This window comes from Aspergillus thermomutatus (assembly GCF_002237265.1).
Source record: "Aspergillus thermomutatus strain HMR AF 39 chromosome Unknown NODE_268, whole genome shotgun sequence".
In the NCBI taxonomy this organism is placed as follows: domain Eukaryota; kingdom Fungi; phylum Ascomycota; class Eurotiomycetes; order Eurotiales; family Aspergillaceae; genus Aspergillus; species Aspergillus thermomutatus.
In genome coordinates this window covers 1-14,338 of record NW_020798318.1, presented here as the reverse complement: position 1 = coordinate 14,338, position 14,338 = coordinate 1, and the positions used below count along the sequence as shown (strand labels likewise).

Genomic DNA, 14,338 nt, shown 5'->3' with positions numbered 1-14,338 from the left:
AAATTATGACAGAGACAAGTACTTGATGAAATCAATGTACCTTTTTAGGTCATGTATTGTGTTGACAACAATGGAGCAATTTAGATCAGACCAAGCAGGGTTGTGATCATTGTCCTCATTCCTCAGGCATCAATCAGACTAGGTAGGTACCTACCTTAGTTCATCTAATGATTATTTCCTGGATTGACCAATCAGCAATGTCCATTCATACTTTGTTCTCTATAGACTAACTGGGTCTGGTTAGATTGCTTGCCAAGCGAGCCACTCAGCATGCATGCATCTGACACTCCAACCACTGACTGTCTCAACCCATCATTTCCCACCCGACTGTCCGGAAATAATAATAACATTCACCTTCCTTTAAGATTGGAACAACGCCTTGACTCTAGTAGTCTAGTTGACTTCAATCAGGAGGCTCTTCCTTTTCCTCTCCATCTCTTCACTCTTCACTCTTTCTTCACTCCTCCAGTTCATCATCTCCTTCTCCTCTTCCTCCCCATACATCTCCGTCCACCATCCAACCTAATCCATCTTCACTTCTCCCCCCTTTTCTTCATCTTCCACAGCTTCTATCTTCTGATTGATACTTCTTTTTATTCTCGTCTTCTTGCATTAAAATTACCTTGCTCCCCAATCACCATTGGATCCCTTCCTCTATCTACATCGAGCTTCGACTGCTGAACCCCGTCATAGGGAAAAGGCGGGCGGAAAAAGAAACGAGAAAAACCCGAAGCAGGTGACTGGCGCGTATCAGACCGATACCCGAACACTGTCACCTTACGGAGGCCTTCCCTTCACCTTCTTCGCCCCCAACTCCCATTTCTTCCACCGCACCGTCGACCTTCTCCCTATTCTTCTCTTTCCCTCGCGACTGAGAGAGAGACTATTTTTTTTTTTTTTTTTCTTGTGCGGGATATCAGGAGAAATAATAAAAACCGTTTAATAGAGGAAAAGAACAAAAGTCTTACTTTTCCTCCTTGAAGTGACTTCTCCCTGTTCGTGTCGATTTTTTTCTCTACTTCCTCTTCTCTGGCCATCGCTTGTGTCAGAGCTTCTTTCCGCATATCTCGCGTCAAGCGTCCTTCGACACTGCTGGAGTTGCAGAGCACACTCCACTCGTTCATATTATCTTTCTTTCAAATCGGAGACTACTCGCTGGATTCTTCTTCGACGATATATTGACTTAGCTCTTATTTCCGCGTCTCTCTCACCGTCGGATCGCATCTATCGTCGCCGCCTTTGACCTTCACCTCAGTTCTGGGCTAAGGTGTGACACATTGAGTTGCTCATTCATTCTACGCTCGGGTATCATCTTGTTGCTGTCCTCGTTGAATTTAATCGTTCGCTCTCTAATCACTACAAGTTAGTTACCTTTGGTTGGTGATGTTGATTTGCTCATGCTGACACATCGTAGGTCCTGTCTACTGGCTCTTCTCCAAACAAAATCACATCACCAGCGACTCTTTCCTCACTCTTCGTCAATTTGTCCGAGGAAGTCGACTGATTACCTCCATCCTGCGTGTTCTCGACCTCGTCATAATAACGTATTTCGTCGAAAGAAGCAGTTGTTAATTACTGATCCACCTCCCTCTTGCCATTCACGGCGTGTTGATACTACTCCTTATTATCTCGTGCACATATTGTCTATATCGCATTTACATGAACCTTGAGTATGGACGCTGGCGGTCTTGCTCAAATGACTTACAATTCGTCTTTTGGTAACGGCAACGGTCTCGGAGTTCCTGGTTCCGGTTTTGCTTCTCGGAGAAAAGGCTCCAACATCAAACGTTTGAGCGTGCCTCCCCCACATATTTCCACCATCGATGAGTCCCAGCCGTCGGCTCCGGTTCCCCCTACCCCTCGTACTAGCCGGTCGCATCTTTTGGCGGGTCTGAGAACTGCTCCCAAATCTGCGACCCTGCCGTCCGCATCACAGCGTCAGCAGCATCTTGGCCTGGAAACAGGAAGATATGGGGCCCATACCAGTGGCACAGCTGATCGTGTTCCGCAGACTGCGACGGGAGCTAGCTTTCCCCGGCGTTCGTTTGCCACGAATCAACATCTGGACATTGGAACATCGCGGCCGATGTACACTCTGCCGGAACAGGTGCTTGCACCTCCGGCCATCGACATCGCGGGTGATATGCCAATGGACGAGAACCTTTACGCGGAACTGATGTCGACGAATCTCTTCCTGGCTGCCCAGCAACAGCGCTTGCAGCAGCAATTGATTAGCGTCACCGCTGCAGCACAGCAGTTTCAGGGACTCAACCTCGGTGTGTCCATGGGGCAAGTCCCTGAAATGCCCTCTCTTTCCGTCCCCGCCATGGGCTTCTACCAGCAGCAGCTCCAGCAGGGTGTCCAGCCCGTGGTGCAGCCCGTTCCTGGTCAACCGGGACTTTTTTCTGTTTACAATCCTCTAACTGGTCAGCACAACTATGTTTACGACAACACTTGTATGCAAGAGAATGCGTCCTCGCCCTACCGGGAAGAGGAGGATCAATCGCCCGTTATGCAGACTCCGGCCTTCTATGCTGAGGTGTCCCCGCCTTCGGAATCAGTGCAGTCCCTTTTGGAAAGGCAGCAGACAGTCTCGCCTCCAAGAACCAGCCCATCGCCTCCTGAGGAGGTCGCTCCTCTTCCACCTCCATCCGCCAACGCGTTCCGCCGGGGTCACAAGAAGAGTTCGTCCGTTAATCCAGCAGCAAGAGCCACGATCGACATTGCCCGGGCCAACAGCGCTGCCGTCAACTCTACTGCTCCCAAGTCGGCTGTCTTCCCTTGCACACCGGCTACGGGCACTTTCGGGCCCGGTCAAAACCGCGCTGGAGAGCATCCCGTTCGTCAGCCCCGCAACCCTCCTTCCCTGGAAGAGCTCGTGGCCAAGCCAACCTCCAAGCACGAGGGGAGCAAGAACTTTGCAACTCGCCAGCGCCGACGTGCCATTCACAGCCTTGTGCGTGCGGGGATCGAACGACGTGGAGAGACTCGGAGCCTTGGATACACCAGCAGCGGTGGCACCAATACTCCGGCTAGTGAAAAGGACTTTGCATTCTCTGATGGCGACGACGCTACTGTTCGCAGTGGAAGCCTTTCGAGCAAGCCTAGCCTGGGCAGTTTGCGCGCTGTTGCTAACGGTGCCATTGGCTCTGAGCGCAAGGAGCGATCCTCGCGGGACCGCAAGTCCCAGGACAGTCCTTATAACACGACTACCCCTGTCAGCGAGGATGGCAGTTTCTTCGGGGGCAAATTTGCGGATCTTCGCGCGGAGCAAGTCTCATCCCCGCCAAGCGGCCCACCCTCTGTGGCTGCTGTCGTCGCAGGTCAGAAGACGGCAGCTCAGGCTCCTGAAAGGCGCAAGACGCCGATGCTCGTGCTCTCCAGCGCCGAAAAGCGCAAGACCTTGTTCATGTAATTTGAACGTCGTACATAATGTGACTGAGACGTAACGGACTTGCCCCACTTTGGATGTCTTTCTTTTTGTCCTCTTGGTCTCCTTACCGTTGCTGTGGCCCAGACTAATCTGGATTATCAATCGTCCTGAGGCGGGATTTTGATTATTATGATATTTGCTTTCCTTGACTTTGGCAGAGTGTTTGGAACGCCCTGAACGCCCAACCACCGACTCTTGTTCAGTTGCATGATACATCAAGTCGGAGATGAATGACTTTCTTTCTTACTATCTTTCCGCGTCTACTTTTTCATTCTTTTAATATTCGAAGAGATTGATGAACACATGGAACAAGGCTGCAGGAACAATCTCCAAGTTTGAACCGAGATCCTGCTTGGCTTGATGTTCCATGTGTCTCTTATTACCTGTATGTACATCTGGCTATGTGCATGTCAATTCCATAGTAATGGATCAAGTATTCATACAGACATATTGCTCTAATGAGCATCCCACAGCCCCATTAGTAATAGATCAAGGATGCAGCAACCTTTACACTAGGAACAGAGCAAAACAGGTATATCAGATTGAATGATTGATCGCTAGCTCGATATTGACTGAGCATTATCGATCGTGGCTCATGGGCATCATCAGGTAAGAATATTTCGAGTCTCTTCAGAACTAGTATGATCAACGATCACAATCACGACTTGTGCTTTTGTTTCTTGCATATAATCACCAACAGACATACTCGCTACCAAACAGTAAAAGATAATAACATGAAGGAACAAAGCCGCCGTGAATACGCAGTACTCACCATCAATCAATCGATACCAATCCAGTAGTGTTCGAATACAAATCAGCTCAAAAGCAATGGTACAAATGTAGGGATATCGGTAGGGGGGATGTGACCTAGCGGTCGAAGCAAATCATATCAAAACAAGCGGAGACGAACGGTAGGACAGGGTAAGGTAGAAGACAACGCTAATAACAGATGAGATGAATGCGCTTCGTGATGGTGTATGTATGCGACGTATGCGTGGATGTATGCATGGAATGTATTTGTTGAGGACAAGACGCAGGGGGGGTTACACAAGGTATCCGTATCCATCCGAGGAGAACTTGATAATGGCAGCGCTGCAGCGAAGCTAGAAACTGAACAGCCCGCTCCGTTTCTTGCCGAGCGGGTACACGACCAGCGCGGCGAGGAACAGGCCCACCGTGAAGCCGATAGCGACCTGGACCATGCCGTAGCCGATGTCGAAGACGACGCCGTGGAACTGGTCCTCGGAGTGGGTCATGTTGCGGGCTGCGTCGACGAAGCCCTGCGTGCCGTTGGAGATGACGGCGTAGGGCGAGTTGGTGGTTGTGATGGACTCGGCGGAGGCGATGCCGGAGATGAGGGACCCGCTGGCGGCGAGGCCGGAGGGGACGAGCACGAAGATGGCGGGGAGCATGGCGGCGGCTGCGAGGCCGTGGCGCAGGCGGCTGTAGAGGTTGCCCAGGACGCCGATGACGAAGGCGCCGAGGGCGGAGGAGACCTGCGTGCTGGAGGCGAAGCGCTTGGCGCCGAAGTAGTTGGTGACGTAGCCGGCGAAGGCGATGAAGAGCATGACGGGGATCTGGCGCCACTTGGCCTGGTTGACGAGCGCGAGGCAGAGGGTGAAGAGGATGACGAAGGGGAAGTGCTGGAGGTACTCGTTGCGGATCGGGCTGGCGGGGCAGGTGTACTCGGTCGAGGCGTCTGAGTCCAGCAGGCCGTACACGGCGGTGCCGATGGTGATGCCGAACCCGAGGAACAGCGAGTAGATGATGGCGTAGACCATGCGCACGGAGCCGGCGACGATGCTGCGCGACTGTAGTTCTAGACTGGCGCACAGCACCATGTACCCGGGCAGAATCAGCGCGATCGACGATTGCGCCAGAGCCGAAAAGCAGAACAGCCGTTCACCTTCGTACCGGATGCTGCCAAAGGCCCTGGCCAGGAAGGAGGTCAGCACCGCCGCCGAGATCTCAAACACGTTCGAGTACAGGTTCGAGCGCGGGGACAGGACCAGCTGCAGGACGCCCAGGAGGCATCCGAGCAGAAAGGCGATCGGCAGGTCGATCGGCCGGCCGTTGAAGGCGAACGGCGCCACGGACGCCGACGCAAACCCGTGGACCAGGATGAGCATCCACACGGGATACTTGTTCTTCTTCTTCATGATCTCCTCCAGCCGCTGGATGGCTTCCTCCACGCCGATCACGTCGTGAATGACCTCCTTATAGACAGTATGTACATCGGAGAGCTTGCCCAGGTCAACGCCCTGGGCCGATCGGACCACCTTGACCTCGGTGGTGTGCGTGGACGCGTCGTCAAAGGAGATGATCATACAGCCGGGTATGTACAGGAACTGGCCGTCGATCTCCAGAACGCGAGCAGTCATGGTCATGTATTCCTCGAGACGATGGGTCGGAGCACCGTACTTCATCAGTGCCCGGCAGAGCCGGATGAGATACCGCTGGCGCGAGAGCAGCTCGGCGATATGGACGGTGATGCGGATCTCATCCTCCAGACGGGGTTTGGTCCAGCGTTTGCCGCCCGCGCCGGGGACGGGACCACTGCTCCGCGAGCGCTTGAGCATCGCAATGGGCGAGCTGGACGAGTTCTTGGCCGTCGAGCCGGAGAGGGAGGTGCTGGATTGGCTCGGGGATTTTTCATACCACTTCCGCGGTCGCTGGGGTTTCCAGCCTGGGTCCGGCGAGAGACCCCGGCTGCTGACCTCCCCCAGACTGCTCTGGCGGGAGTGGCCATATCGGCCGCGGGAATAGTGGCTGGTGCCCGAGGACTGGTCGTATAGCTTGAGAAGGGATGAGAGGATGCCGCCGCGGTAATGGGTCGGCCGCTCGACATAGGCGTCCGGATCTCTCTCTTCGATGGGGGTGACCTGTCCGGAGCGGAGTCCTGGGGACGGAGCGCGGATCCTGGTCAGAAAGTTAAAGTCTTTGCGAGTCATTTGTCGCACGAGCTGATGGGCCTCTGAGGTTCGGGTCAATGTTCGTCCATCAAGGAGGCCGTCTTCATCCTCGTCCGGAAGTTCGTCGTAAAAGTGTTTCTCGGAGAGACTGATCATGGGAATTTCACTTCCATCTTCTGAAGGCGGCACCACCTCTGTGGGAGTCGATGCGAGTGATGACGGCAGACTCGATCGGGGGCTCGGCCTGGGCGATTTGGAAGCACGTCCCAGAAGGGACGCCAGTCGCTGAGCTCGCTCCTGAGCAAACTGAAAAGCTCTCCCTTTCTGTCCACTGATCTCATAATCCCCTGGGATCTCCAGCGAGCTCGCTCGCGAGTGGACAGCGAGGCCCGTGACACCTGCAGGTGCGTTGGAGCCAGGATCCACCGGAGGAAATGAATGGGGAGCTCTCTCTGCAGCTGGAATGCTGGCGGCAGGCAATGGTCTCTGAGGGAGTGACGACCCCCTTCCGTCAAAACGGGTCTCTGACGTCGATCCCGCTGCCGGAGCCTCGAGCAGGCCAGCCTCGCTAACGGTGAACTTGACGCGATTCGTACTTTTCAGAATGCCTGCATTCCGAGGCTTGCCCTGGGTGTTGATAGAGTCCAGCGGTCTTTCCTGAGACGAGCTCTCATTGGGAGTCACAAGAGGAGAAGTACGTGGCCCTGGGGCGGATCTGCTCGCACTATGGGGTTCATCAGTAAGGCTTGAACGCCTGGACGAGGATATTGGCAGATCGAAATAACCGCCGGCCATATTTGTGATAAACCTTTCTTTACAGGAGTGACGGATTCCGCAGGCACACACACGGACTCTCAGGGCCGTCTGTGTTACCTCTGGATTCTTTTTTGTCGTTCACAAGTTGCGCGCCCTCCCCCCCTTTTTTTTTGTTCTGCGTTATTGATGTGTTGCTGCTTCTGCTGAATTAAATATTAATTAGATATGTATTATTATCTGTTATTTTCTGGTATCCCCCTTTGCTTGTGAGGTAGCAGCGGGAAGGACGTGCAAGGTGTATTTGCGTAGCCTGGCAACGGGGTCAGATATGCACTTGCATCACAAGGTGATCAATGCCAAGGATCAGAAGCAAGTACCGAGACACACCTCGCAGACTTTGTGCCAGAGGACAGAAGGGCCCCGAAGACGACGGAGAGGGGCACGGATGATAAGATCTTGGGATCGTAGCAGGAGCTTGAGCTCAACCACTCAGTGGGATGGAAGGGGGCGAAGATCCCGCTACCGAGAATGCAAGTACGTCACGAATACATGGTCGACGGATCGGATATGAAATAGCCAGCAGGGACCAGGCGAGAAGAGTACGACAGCTGCAGGAGATCCAAAGAGAGAGGGGGAGGCGAAGGCAAAGACAGAGGAGAGATGCACAGAGGTACACACACTCGAGGAGGGAAAGGGGAAAAACCAGGGTAAGGTAATGATGGAGAAATGACGAAGCGAGGATGAGAGAGGCAATTAAAAGACAAGATTTCAAAAATATGAAATCGAAAATAAAGATAAAAAAGATCTGAGGTTGTCTGTGTGAGGATGTGGATGGAAGCAGCCGAATTCGGCCAGCGCAAAGAATTGAATGCGGATAGGGACAGGAAAAAAGTCTATTGATCAACAGAGAGCTGCCTCAGCACAAAATCATATGAAAAAAGACCAATTAGTCTCGACCTTTTTTTGATTTGTGTAGCAGGATGATGTCCGTGGGGATGTAGGAAAACACTGTGATTTTCCTTTTCAAGTAACTGACGTGAGGTGAGGGAGGAGGAGGAGATTTGTATCGGAGGTTTTGCCACAACACCTTGGAAGAAATGATATGAGGACAGCAGATAAAAAGGGAATTGAGAGGATAAATCACCGGATGGGGCCGTTTTGGTTTGATTCTAGAATGAAGAGACAATAGCAATGATGTGCTTGGAGAGAAGAAGATCACCATGCGTCGCCGAGACCAGCCAGAGGATTTTGAAAACATAAGGTACTGCTAAGTCATGGTAATAATGGTAATGGTCTGGTCTTCACTTTCCATCCTCCTCCAATGATGAATTTGATTTAATGGATTCACAATTAAAAAAAGAAAAAGAAGGGACATATCAAGAGATGGTGACACCCAACCTCCAGAAGACCTAGACCATTAGAACGGTGTTCAGGCATAAGCATAGAACTACTCCGTAAACTAGACAGATAGTTCCACGGGATCCATGATAATGTACCACAGTGGCCAAAGGATCTAGTCACTGGGGACTGAAGGAAGAGAGTCAGAGTCACATTGGCTTGTGCTCTGCTCAGGACTCAGGAGTACGCTGCCTGTACTCCTACAGTCGATCACTCTGAAGAAAAGACAGCAAAGCTCCCTTATCCACTTCTCCTGTCTCTTTTCTGAAATTGAATTGATATTCAGACTTCAATCTGTTTGAGGCATCTCCACCGATGCAGAGACAGATTCTGCCATAGATACATAGTCCTAGACCCAGAGTCAGAGCAGCCACAAGTCAGCGTCTAGAAGGGAAAAATCTTTCCATTGTTTTTGCATTTTCCATTTTTACGTTTATCATCGCGGTGTGGGAGGCAAAAAAAGGCCGGCGATGTGGATCATCCGAAGACTGATAGACACTAATCGATATCAGCAGCTGTTTAGCGCCCGGACTGGACCATCGTCTAGAACTCCTTGAGAACGGAGAACTGGGAAGTTGGAAGTTTGGAACTGGACTCGGGGAGAGCACTAGGGGAGAATCCGTGGTTCTTGGGGAGCAATAATGGCAGTCTGCGAATAGGAGGAGTTGTCGCCATCACGAAGATCATCATCGGCAACCCGATGGCCGATAGGAAGCCACGGAATTGAGTGTGATAGGTTGAGGCGAGGAAAGGATATGCTTTTCCAGCTTGAGGATGATCAAGAAAGACAGGCAGACATTCATCGACAGGAGGCGAGAGTCCAGTTCTTCCCAAGTGGGGTGGGAGGGTTGGATGGTGGGGCTAAACAATAGACACATAGCATCAGGCATCTGCATCTACCTGTAGCCTGGTCACTAAATACTATGAGTTCTATGATACCTATCTAGTGATAAGAAGGTATGAAGATTACGAAGCTTCTGGAGACGTTGGGAATGATCAAACAGTGATCTTCATTCTTCACATGGGACAAGTGAGGTCGAGAGTAAGTGGTGGTGGTGGCTTGCTGCAGCTGCAGGTCAAGTAATAAATGCAGTTATGAATCAGGCCAGCACATCCTCCCGACTGCTGTAGTCGAACCCCTTGGCAGTGGTCCCCTGATGATCCTCCATCTATCTAGTAGTTTCTGGCATGAAAGGAGCTATGACTTTTTATCAGTTTGGTATGGGTCGAAGAATAGCTCAAGTGCTAACTGCTAACTGCTAACCATACTGGCACTGAAGTTGCGACTACAAAGTATACCAATGCCCAATCCCCACTTCAAGAGCTTCAAGAATGTCTAGGTGTGTTCCAAAACAAAATGAAACATACGTATGCCTCCCAAGACGTTGTATCAACCTCAACCGACTCCTTACTTCTCATCCGGAAGTGGCTTGCAGTCAACCCTCCGAAGGATCGACCATGATACCATCTCCACTACCCAGTAGTGTGTACGCAGTCCAAGCAAGGCTCTGTCACTCGTCCTGAGTCCCGAAACCTAACAAAAGAACCTGATCTGTGCGGTTCCAGCTGCTATGTTTGCTCCAGTCAAAACCTAAAGGCAAAGGCTGCAGCCTGAGACCCCTTTCATGATGTCAACGGGATGCACAATGCCTCAAGTCTGGGTGATTGCGCGGCGGGGTGTTACACAGCCTCTGGGTAGGTAGGTAGGTCTGATCCTATTCCTGCTTGAGGACTTGACGACTTTCTCACGCTGTCTTCTGCTTCGATTCACGCAGTGACTGGATCATATGCACTCCCTACTCAGTGTCTTGAACCCGAAGACAATACCTAGGCAACTCATTCCCCCATTCTCACCACGACATGTGCAGCAGGATGGTCAACTAAAACCAGGACCATTCTAGTATCACCAGGAGGACGGTTGCCGAGGATGACTGTGCCACCGGCGCAGACGCAGGGACCAATATTTTATCCTCATTTCTTTGGTGCCGGAGAGAGGGAGAAACGGCGGCAAGGGAAGGAAGACTCTGTGACAGAGTCACACCGGGGATGGTTCACTTCCGACCCGGACGGATAGTGAGACTTGGTCACTGCGTGAGTGCGTATCAAGTACATGGCGGCAAAGCAAATGTGACAAGGTCTCGGTTCCCACTTTATTGAGATGAGTACTTGGGATAAATGCCCGTGGTTGAATTGATAAAGTAGATATCAGCGTGTCGTTGAGGAGTTGAGGACTGGTCATGGCATGAAACTGCTATTTCTGGATTGGACGGTGGATCCGAGGTCTCGGCTGATATAACTGGAAGAAAAATGCTCAGCGTGGGAAGATGATTGGTGACTGCGGAAGAGCTTAAATTGCCCAGTCTCAAGGAAGAAAAATTATCATAAGCGCTTAAGCAGTTAAACCGACCTTGGTAATAATAACAGCAGTTTTCTCTCCGTGGCATGCTGCACTCACTCAGCGTCAGCCGCTAACCAGAAGATACATCGATCGGACTCAAGAAAACAGACAACACTCAAGCTGCATTCAGCAACATCCAGGAAGAAAACTCGACGGTCGGATCCACCGTACTGCTAGTGCTAACCTCTCTATCTACATTCTAGTAGATACAGTAGGTCAAGCGAGTCTTATCATAGTTCCAGTCATCGCCACTTCTAGATCTTCGCCTGCCCCATAGGCTCTGTTACTCTGATCATGTGGAAGGCAGACCTTTACCTACTTGCCTTGCTAATTGCTTCTGCCAACTTGGAAAGAAAAAAATATGATTATCACATGGCAGACTAGACCAGACCCGCAGTGCCGTGTTCTAGAAGGTTGACTACACTATATATCTAGTAGTAGTCGTAGTAGTTCTGGCACATGAATACATCTTATCTAAGAACCGCCTACTCAAGCATACGAATATGACTACCCATAGAGATAGATGATCGAGAATATAGATGCACAGCATGACCACCAACCCCCCACGTGGAAACAGCTTCCTAGCTTACTACTGTCTTTCATTGGATCGTCGGAGGATTAACCACTTCCTTCGACTGGTAGAAACAAGACGAAGAGTCGGTCAGGCCGAGCTGCACTCTGACGACTAGTACTCCGTAGTATGAGTAGTGTATGATTATCCTACGTAGCACCGAGCTTGGACCTCACACCCTCCTCATCTCCCTTACGGAATATATAAGAAGACGCGAGAGATTGCTGCCCGATGAAGCCTAAACCTGGGCCCGATGACGGAAGTCCCGACTAATATGGATACTCCGTACTCTGTGTGCACTATGTAGTACCCACGCTATGTAGTCCAGGATACGCTATGCTTACCTGCTAATGGCATTGTTTCTTGATCTCGAGAGATGCAGTATCCTCGCTATCCAACAGGGAGAAGAGGTAATGCATCTGCGTGCATGGAGGTGGTGGAGTCGTTATGATCTGCTGATATATTCCGTAGTATCAGGTAGTGATTGTGCTGTCATTACTATGCCACGGTATCAATTCAAGATAATGCTGCATTGCATGAATTGAGAGGTCAAATTGAACTGCTTAAGGTTCTTGTTTGTCTTATCAGGCAAGCTAATATTCTCTATTACTATGTACTCATTACCACAGATGCTCGTCGAATCGACCAATGCTGCAGCATATATATATCGCACTCCTGTGCTGATGATGCGAGAGTGCACAGAATGCTGGTATTCACAGGCAAAGACACATGTGATTAACCTATTACTCATAAGTGTTATCTAAGGTAGGGTCATGCTCATGTACCGAGTCAATTGCGCTACAGCGCACTATCTTGTACTTGTACTTGTAGTCTCAGGACTATACAGCATCGTGTCCATCATCCGCAATCAATCAAATCATAACACCTCAACCCCATTGCTTGCATCCCAACCGACCAAGAAGTAAAAAGTGACTGCCCTGCTCGTGGCCACAAATTCCGAACCGAACGGGCCTGATCAGAGGCAGATTCAACTATACATAGACATGGAAATGGAAAAATCATCGTTCAGGAGATCCTCCTTTGCGATATTCAACGAGTGTTTTGACGGGAAAAAATGGATCACCGTCGCTCCACACGGCTGAGAGCCCCGAGAATCACTCCCAGATCCTCCCTGGGCCTTACATGCCGGAGACTGACACCTTTGCCTTCGGTTTCGCCTCCCTCAATTGCGAGTCGCTTCATCGCGTTCCTCGCATCCCGTTCTTCCAGTCGTTCCGCACAGATGCGTAGTACCCGTGTCGAGACCGCGTCCGACATGGCGCGGTATAACTCGATGTCGTGCACGCCGGCTGCGAACGAGTCCAGAGTTGGTGCTAAGCCTGATGTCACTCGGGATAGACGGGCAGATACGACTGATGGCGGCATTGGTGGTAGATGGTCCGATTGCGTAGTGGCCGATGGCTCTTGCGGTTGCGATTTTCGTCGTTCCTTTGCTGTGTCAGGATTCAACATGGCATAAATTTCCTGCTGCGAAGGCTCTAATAACGAGGTATCTATCGCCTCTGGCTGCAATAATGATCGAGCCGGTTGGCCGGCCGGTTCGGCTTGTGATGAGCCTTGATCTTGAGGTGTATCTGACGGTTGCTCTGATTGAGGCTTTACTTGTGGAATAGATGGAGGCCGTAAAAGTTCATTCAGGGAATGCCTCTCCCTTTGCAACCTGTTTGTCGAATGTCATTTACGTGTCATATAAACCATGTCGAGCAACATACCTTTGTATTTGCTCCTCAAGCTCTTTGATTTTGTCCGCGTTTTGGACGTTTTTCGGGTTCGGTTTCTTCACCACAACAGCAGGCGGATTCACATCCTCCCGCCCAAACCAATTCGAGAGCTCCGAATTCGTTGAAAAGTCTTTGAGCAGTTCTTCTTGTATTACTCGAGCTACAGCACGTCAGCCTGGCCTTTATGAAAGGAACCTGAAATGAAATACCAGCTAGACGAGCACTGGCATCTTCCGGTTGCACTCCTGTAGGTTTATCTCCAATTGCTCGTGTGGCGCACCAAGTCAAAAGCTGCCTCATCCTCCGCGGCTCTGGGAGCCCATCTGCAATATGCTTGTAGAAATCGGCCGTGTCGACCTCTTTATGAGGCAACGCTGCAAAAGTAGTCAGTACGGGAACTCCCCATTGCGAGTCCGACAAGAACTGTCCTACCGTTAGATGCCCCAGAATCAATCAGTGAACTGGCTCGCCTTCCTCTCATCCCCAGGCTACTCCGCCTCCCCTTCCCTCCTTTTTCCGATTTGGCCTCTTTTCGCATCTCCTTGTTCCGCTGGATCACAGGCGTATCGGCTAGAGGCAACGCAATCTTCGCAGTGCCTGACTGCGCCGGTTCAGGCGACACAAAGCCATTCCTCGCCTCAACTTCCGTCTTGCTCGGTCTGCCTTTTCGTCGCTTCTTCTCCTTGGGCACAGATTCAGTCTCCTCGCGCTTCCGCGTCGATGAACGTGTAGCACTCTGCGGTTGGGGTTCTGGCTCTGAAGCCGCGGATCTCCTGCTCCGCGTCTGCCTCTTGCCTGACCCTTCGGCACTCTTCTCTGTGAGCTCCACGCGTTCTTCCGGCACCGCTTCTGTCCTCTTCTTCGGCGGTCGACCTCGCCTAGGCGATTGCTGTGGCGGATTCTCAGGGACGGGATTCAGGCTCTCCGGAGCAGCATCAACCGACGACCTCGGTTTCTTGCTTGGAAGTCGAGTAAACTGGAATCCCTCAATATCCTCATCAAACGACACTATCACAGACAAGTAAAGAAGTTAGCCAAAGCGCCCAAAACCAACCCCATCCACCATCTACCACCTGCCAGGCCCTCTGCCAGCCAAACCCGCGCAAACAGAAAAACCACTCACCAGCC

The 14,338-nt window shown here is 51.3% G+C and overlaps 3 protein-coding genes across 3 annotated transcripts; 1 reads left to right on the top strand and 2 right to left on the bottom strand.

Annotated features, from left to right (window-relative positions):
• Positions 1 to 1,672: 1,672 nt before the first annotated feature.
• On the top strand, positions 1,673 to 3,415 carry CDV56_101825 (uncharacterized protein; the record flags this gene model as incomplete). The annotated part of the gene is made up of 1 exon (XM_026755444.1): positions 1,673 to 3,415. One exon carries the CDS (start codon positions 1,673 to 1,675, stop codon positions 3,413 to 3,415), a length of 1,743 nt encoding a protein of 580 aa, XP_026610903.1.
• Positions 3,416 to 4,536: 1,121 nt separating this feature from the next.
• Positions 4,537 to 7,140, bottom strand: CDV56_101303 (threonine/serine exporter family protein; the record flags this gene model as incomplete). Its single annotated transcript, XM_026754922.1, has 1 exon — positions 4,537 to 7,140. One exon carries the CDS (start codon positions 7,138 to 7,140, stop codon positions 4,537 to 4,539), a length of 2,604 nt encoding a protein of 867 aa, XP_026610902.1.
• A 5,408-nt stretch (positions 7,141 to 12,548) lies between these two features.
• On the bottom strand, positions 12,549 to 14,218 carry CDV56_100049 (Mis12-Mtw1 family protein; the record flags this gene model as incomplete). Its single annotated transcript, XM_026753668.1, has 4 exons — positions 12,549 to 13,149; positions 13,202 to 13,370; positions 13,420 to 13,584; positions 13,643 to 14,218. Coding segments are annotated over 4 exons (1,511 nt in total), but the record flags the coding sequence as incomplete, so codon positions are not given.
• Between the last annotated feature and the right edge of the window lie 120 nt (positions 14,219 to 14,338).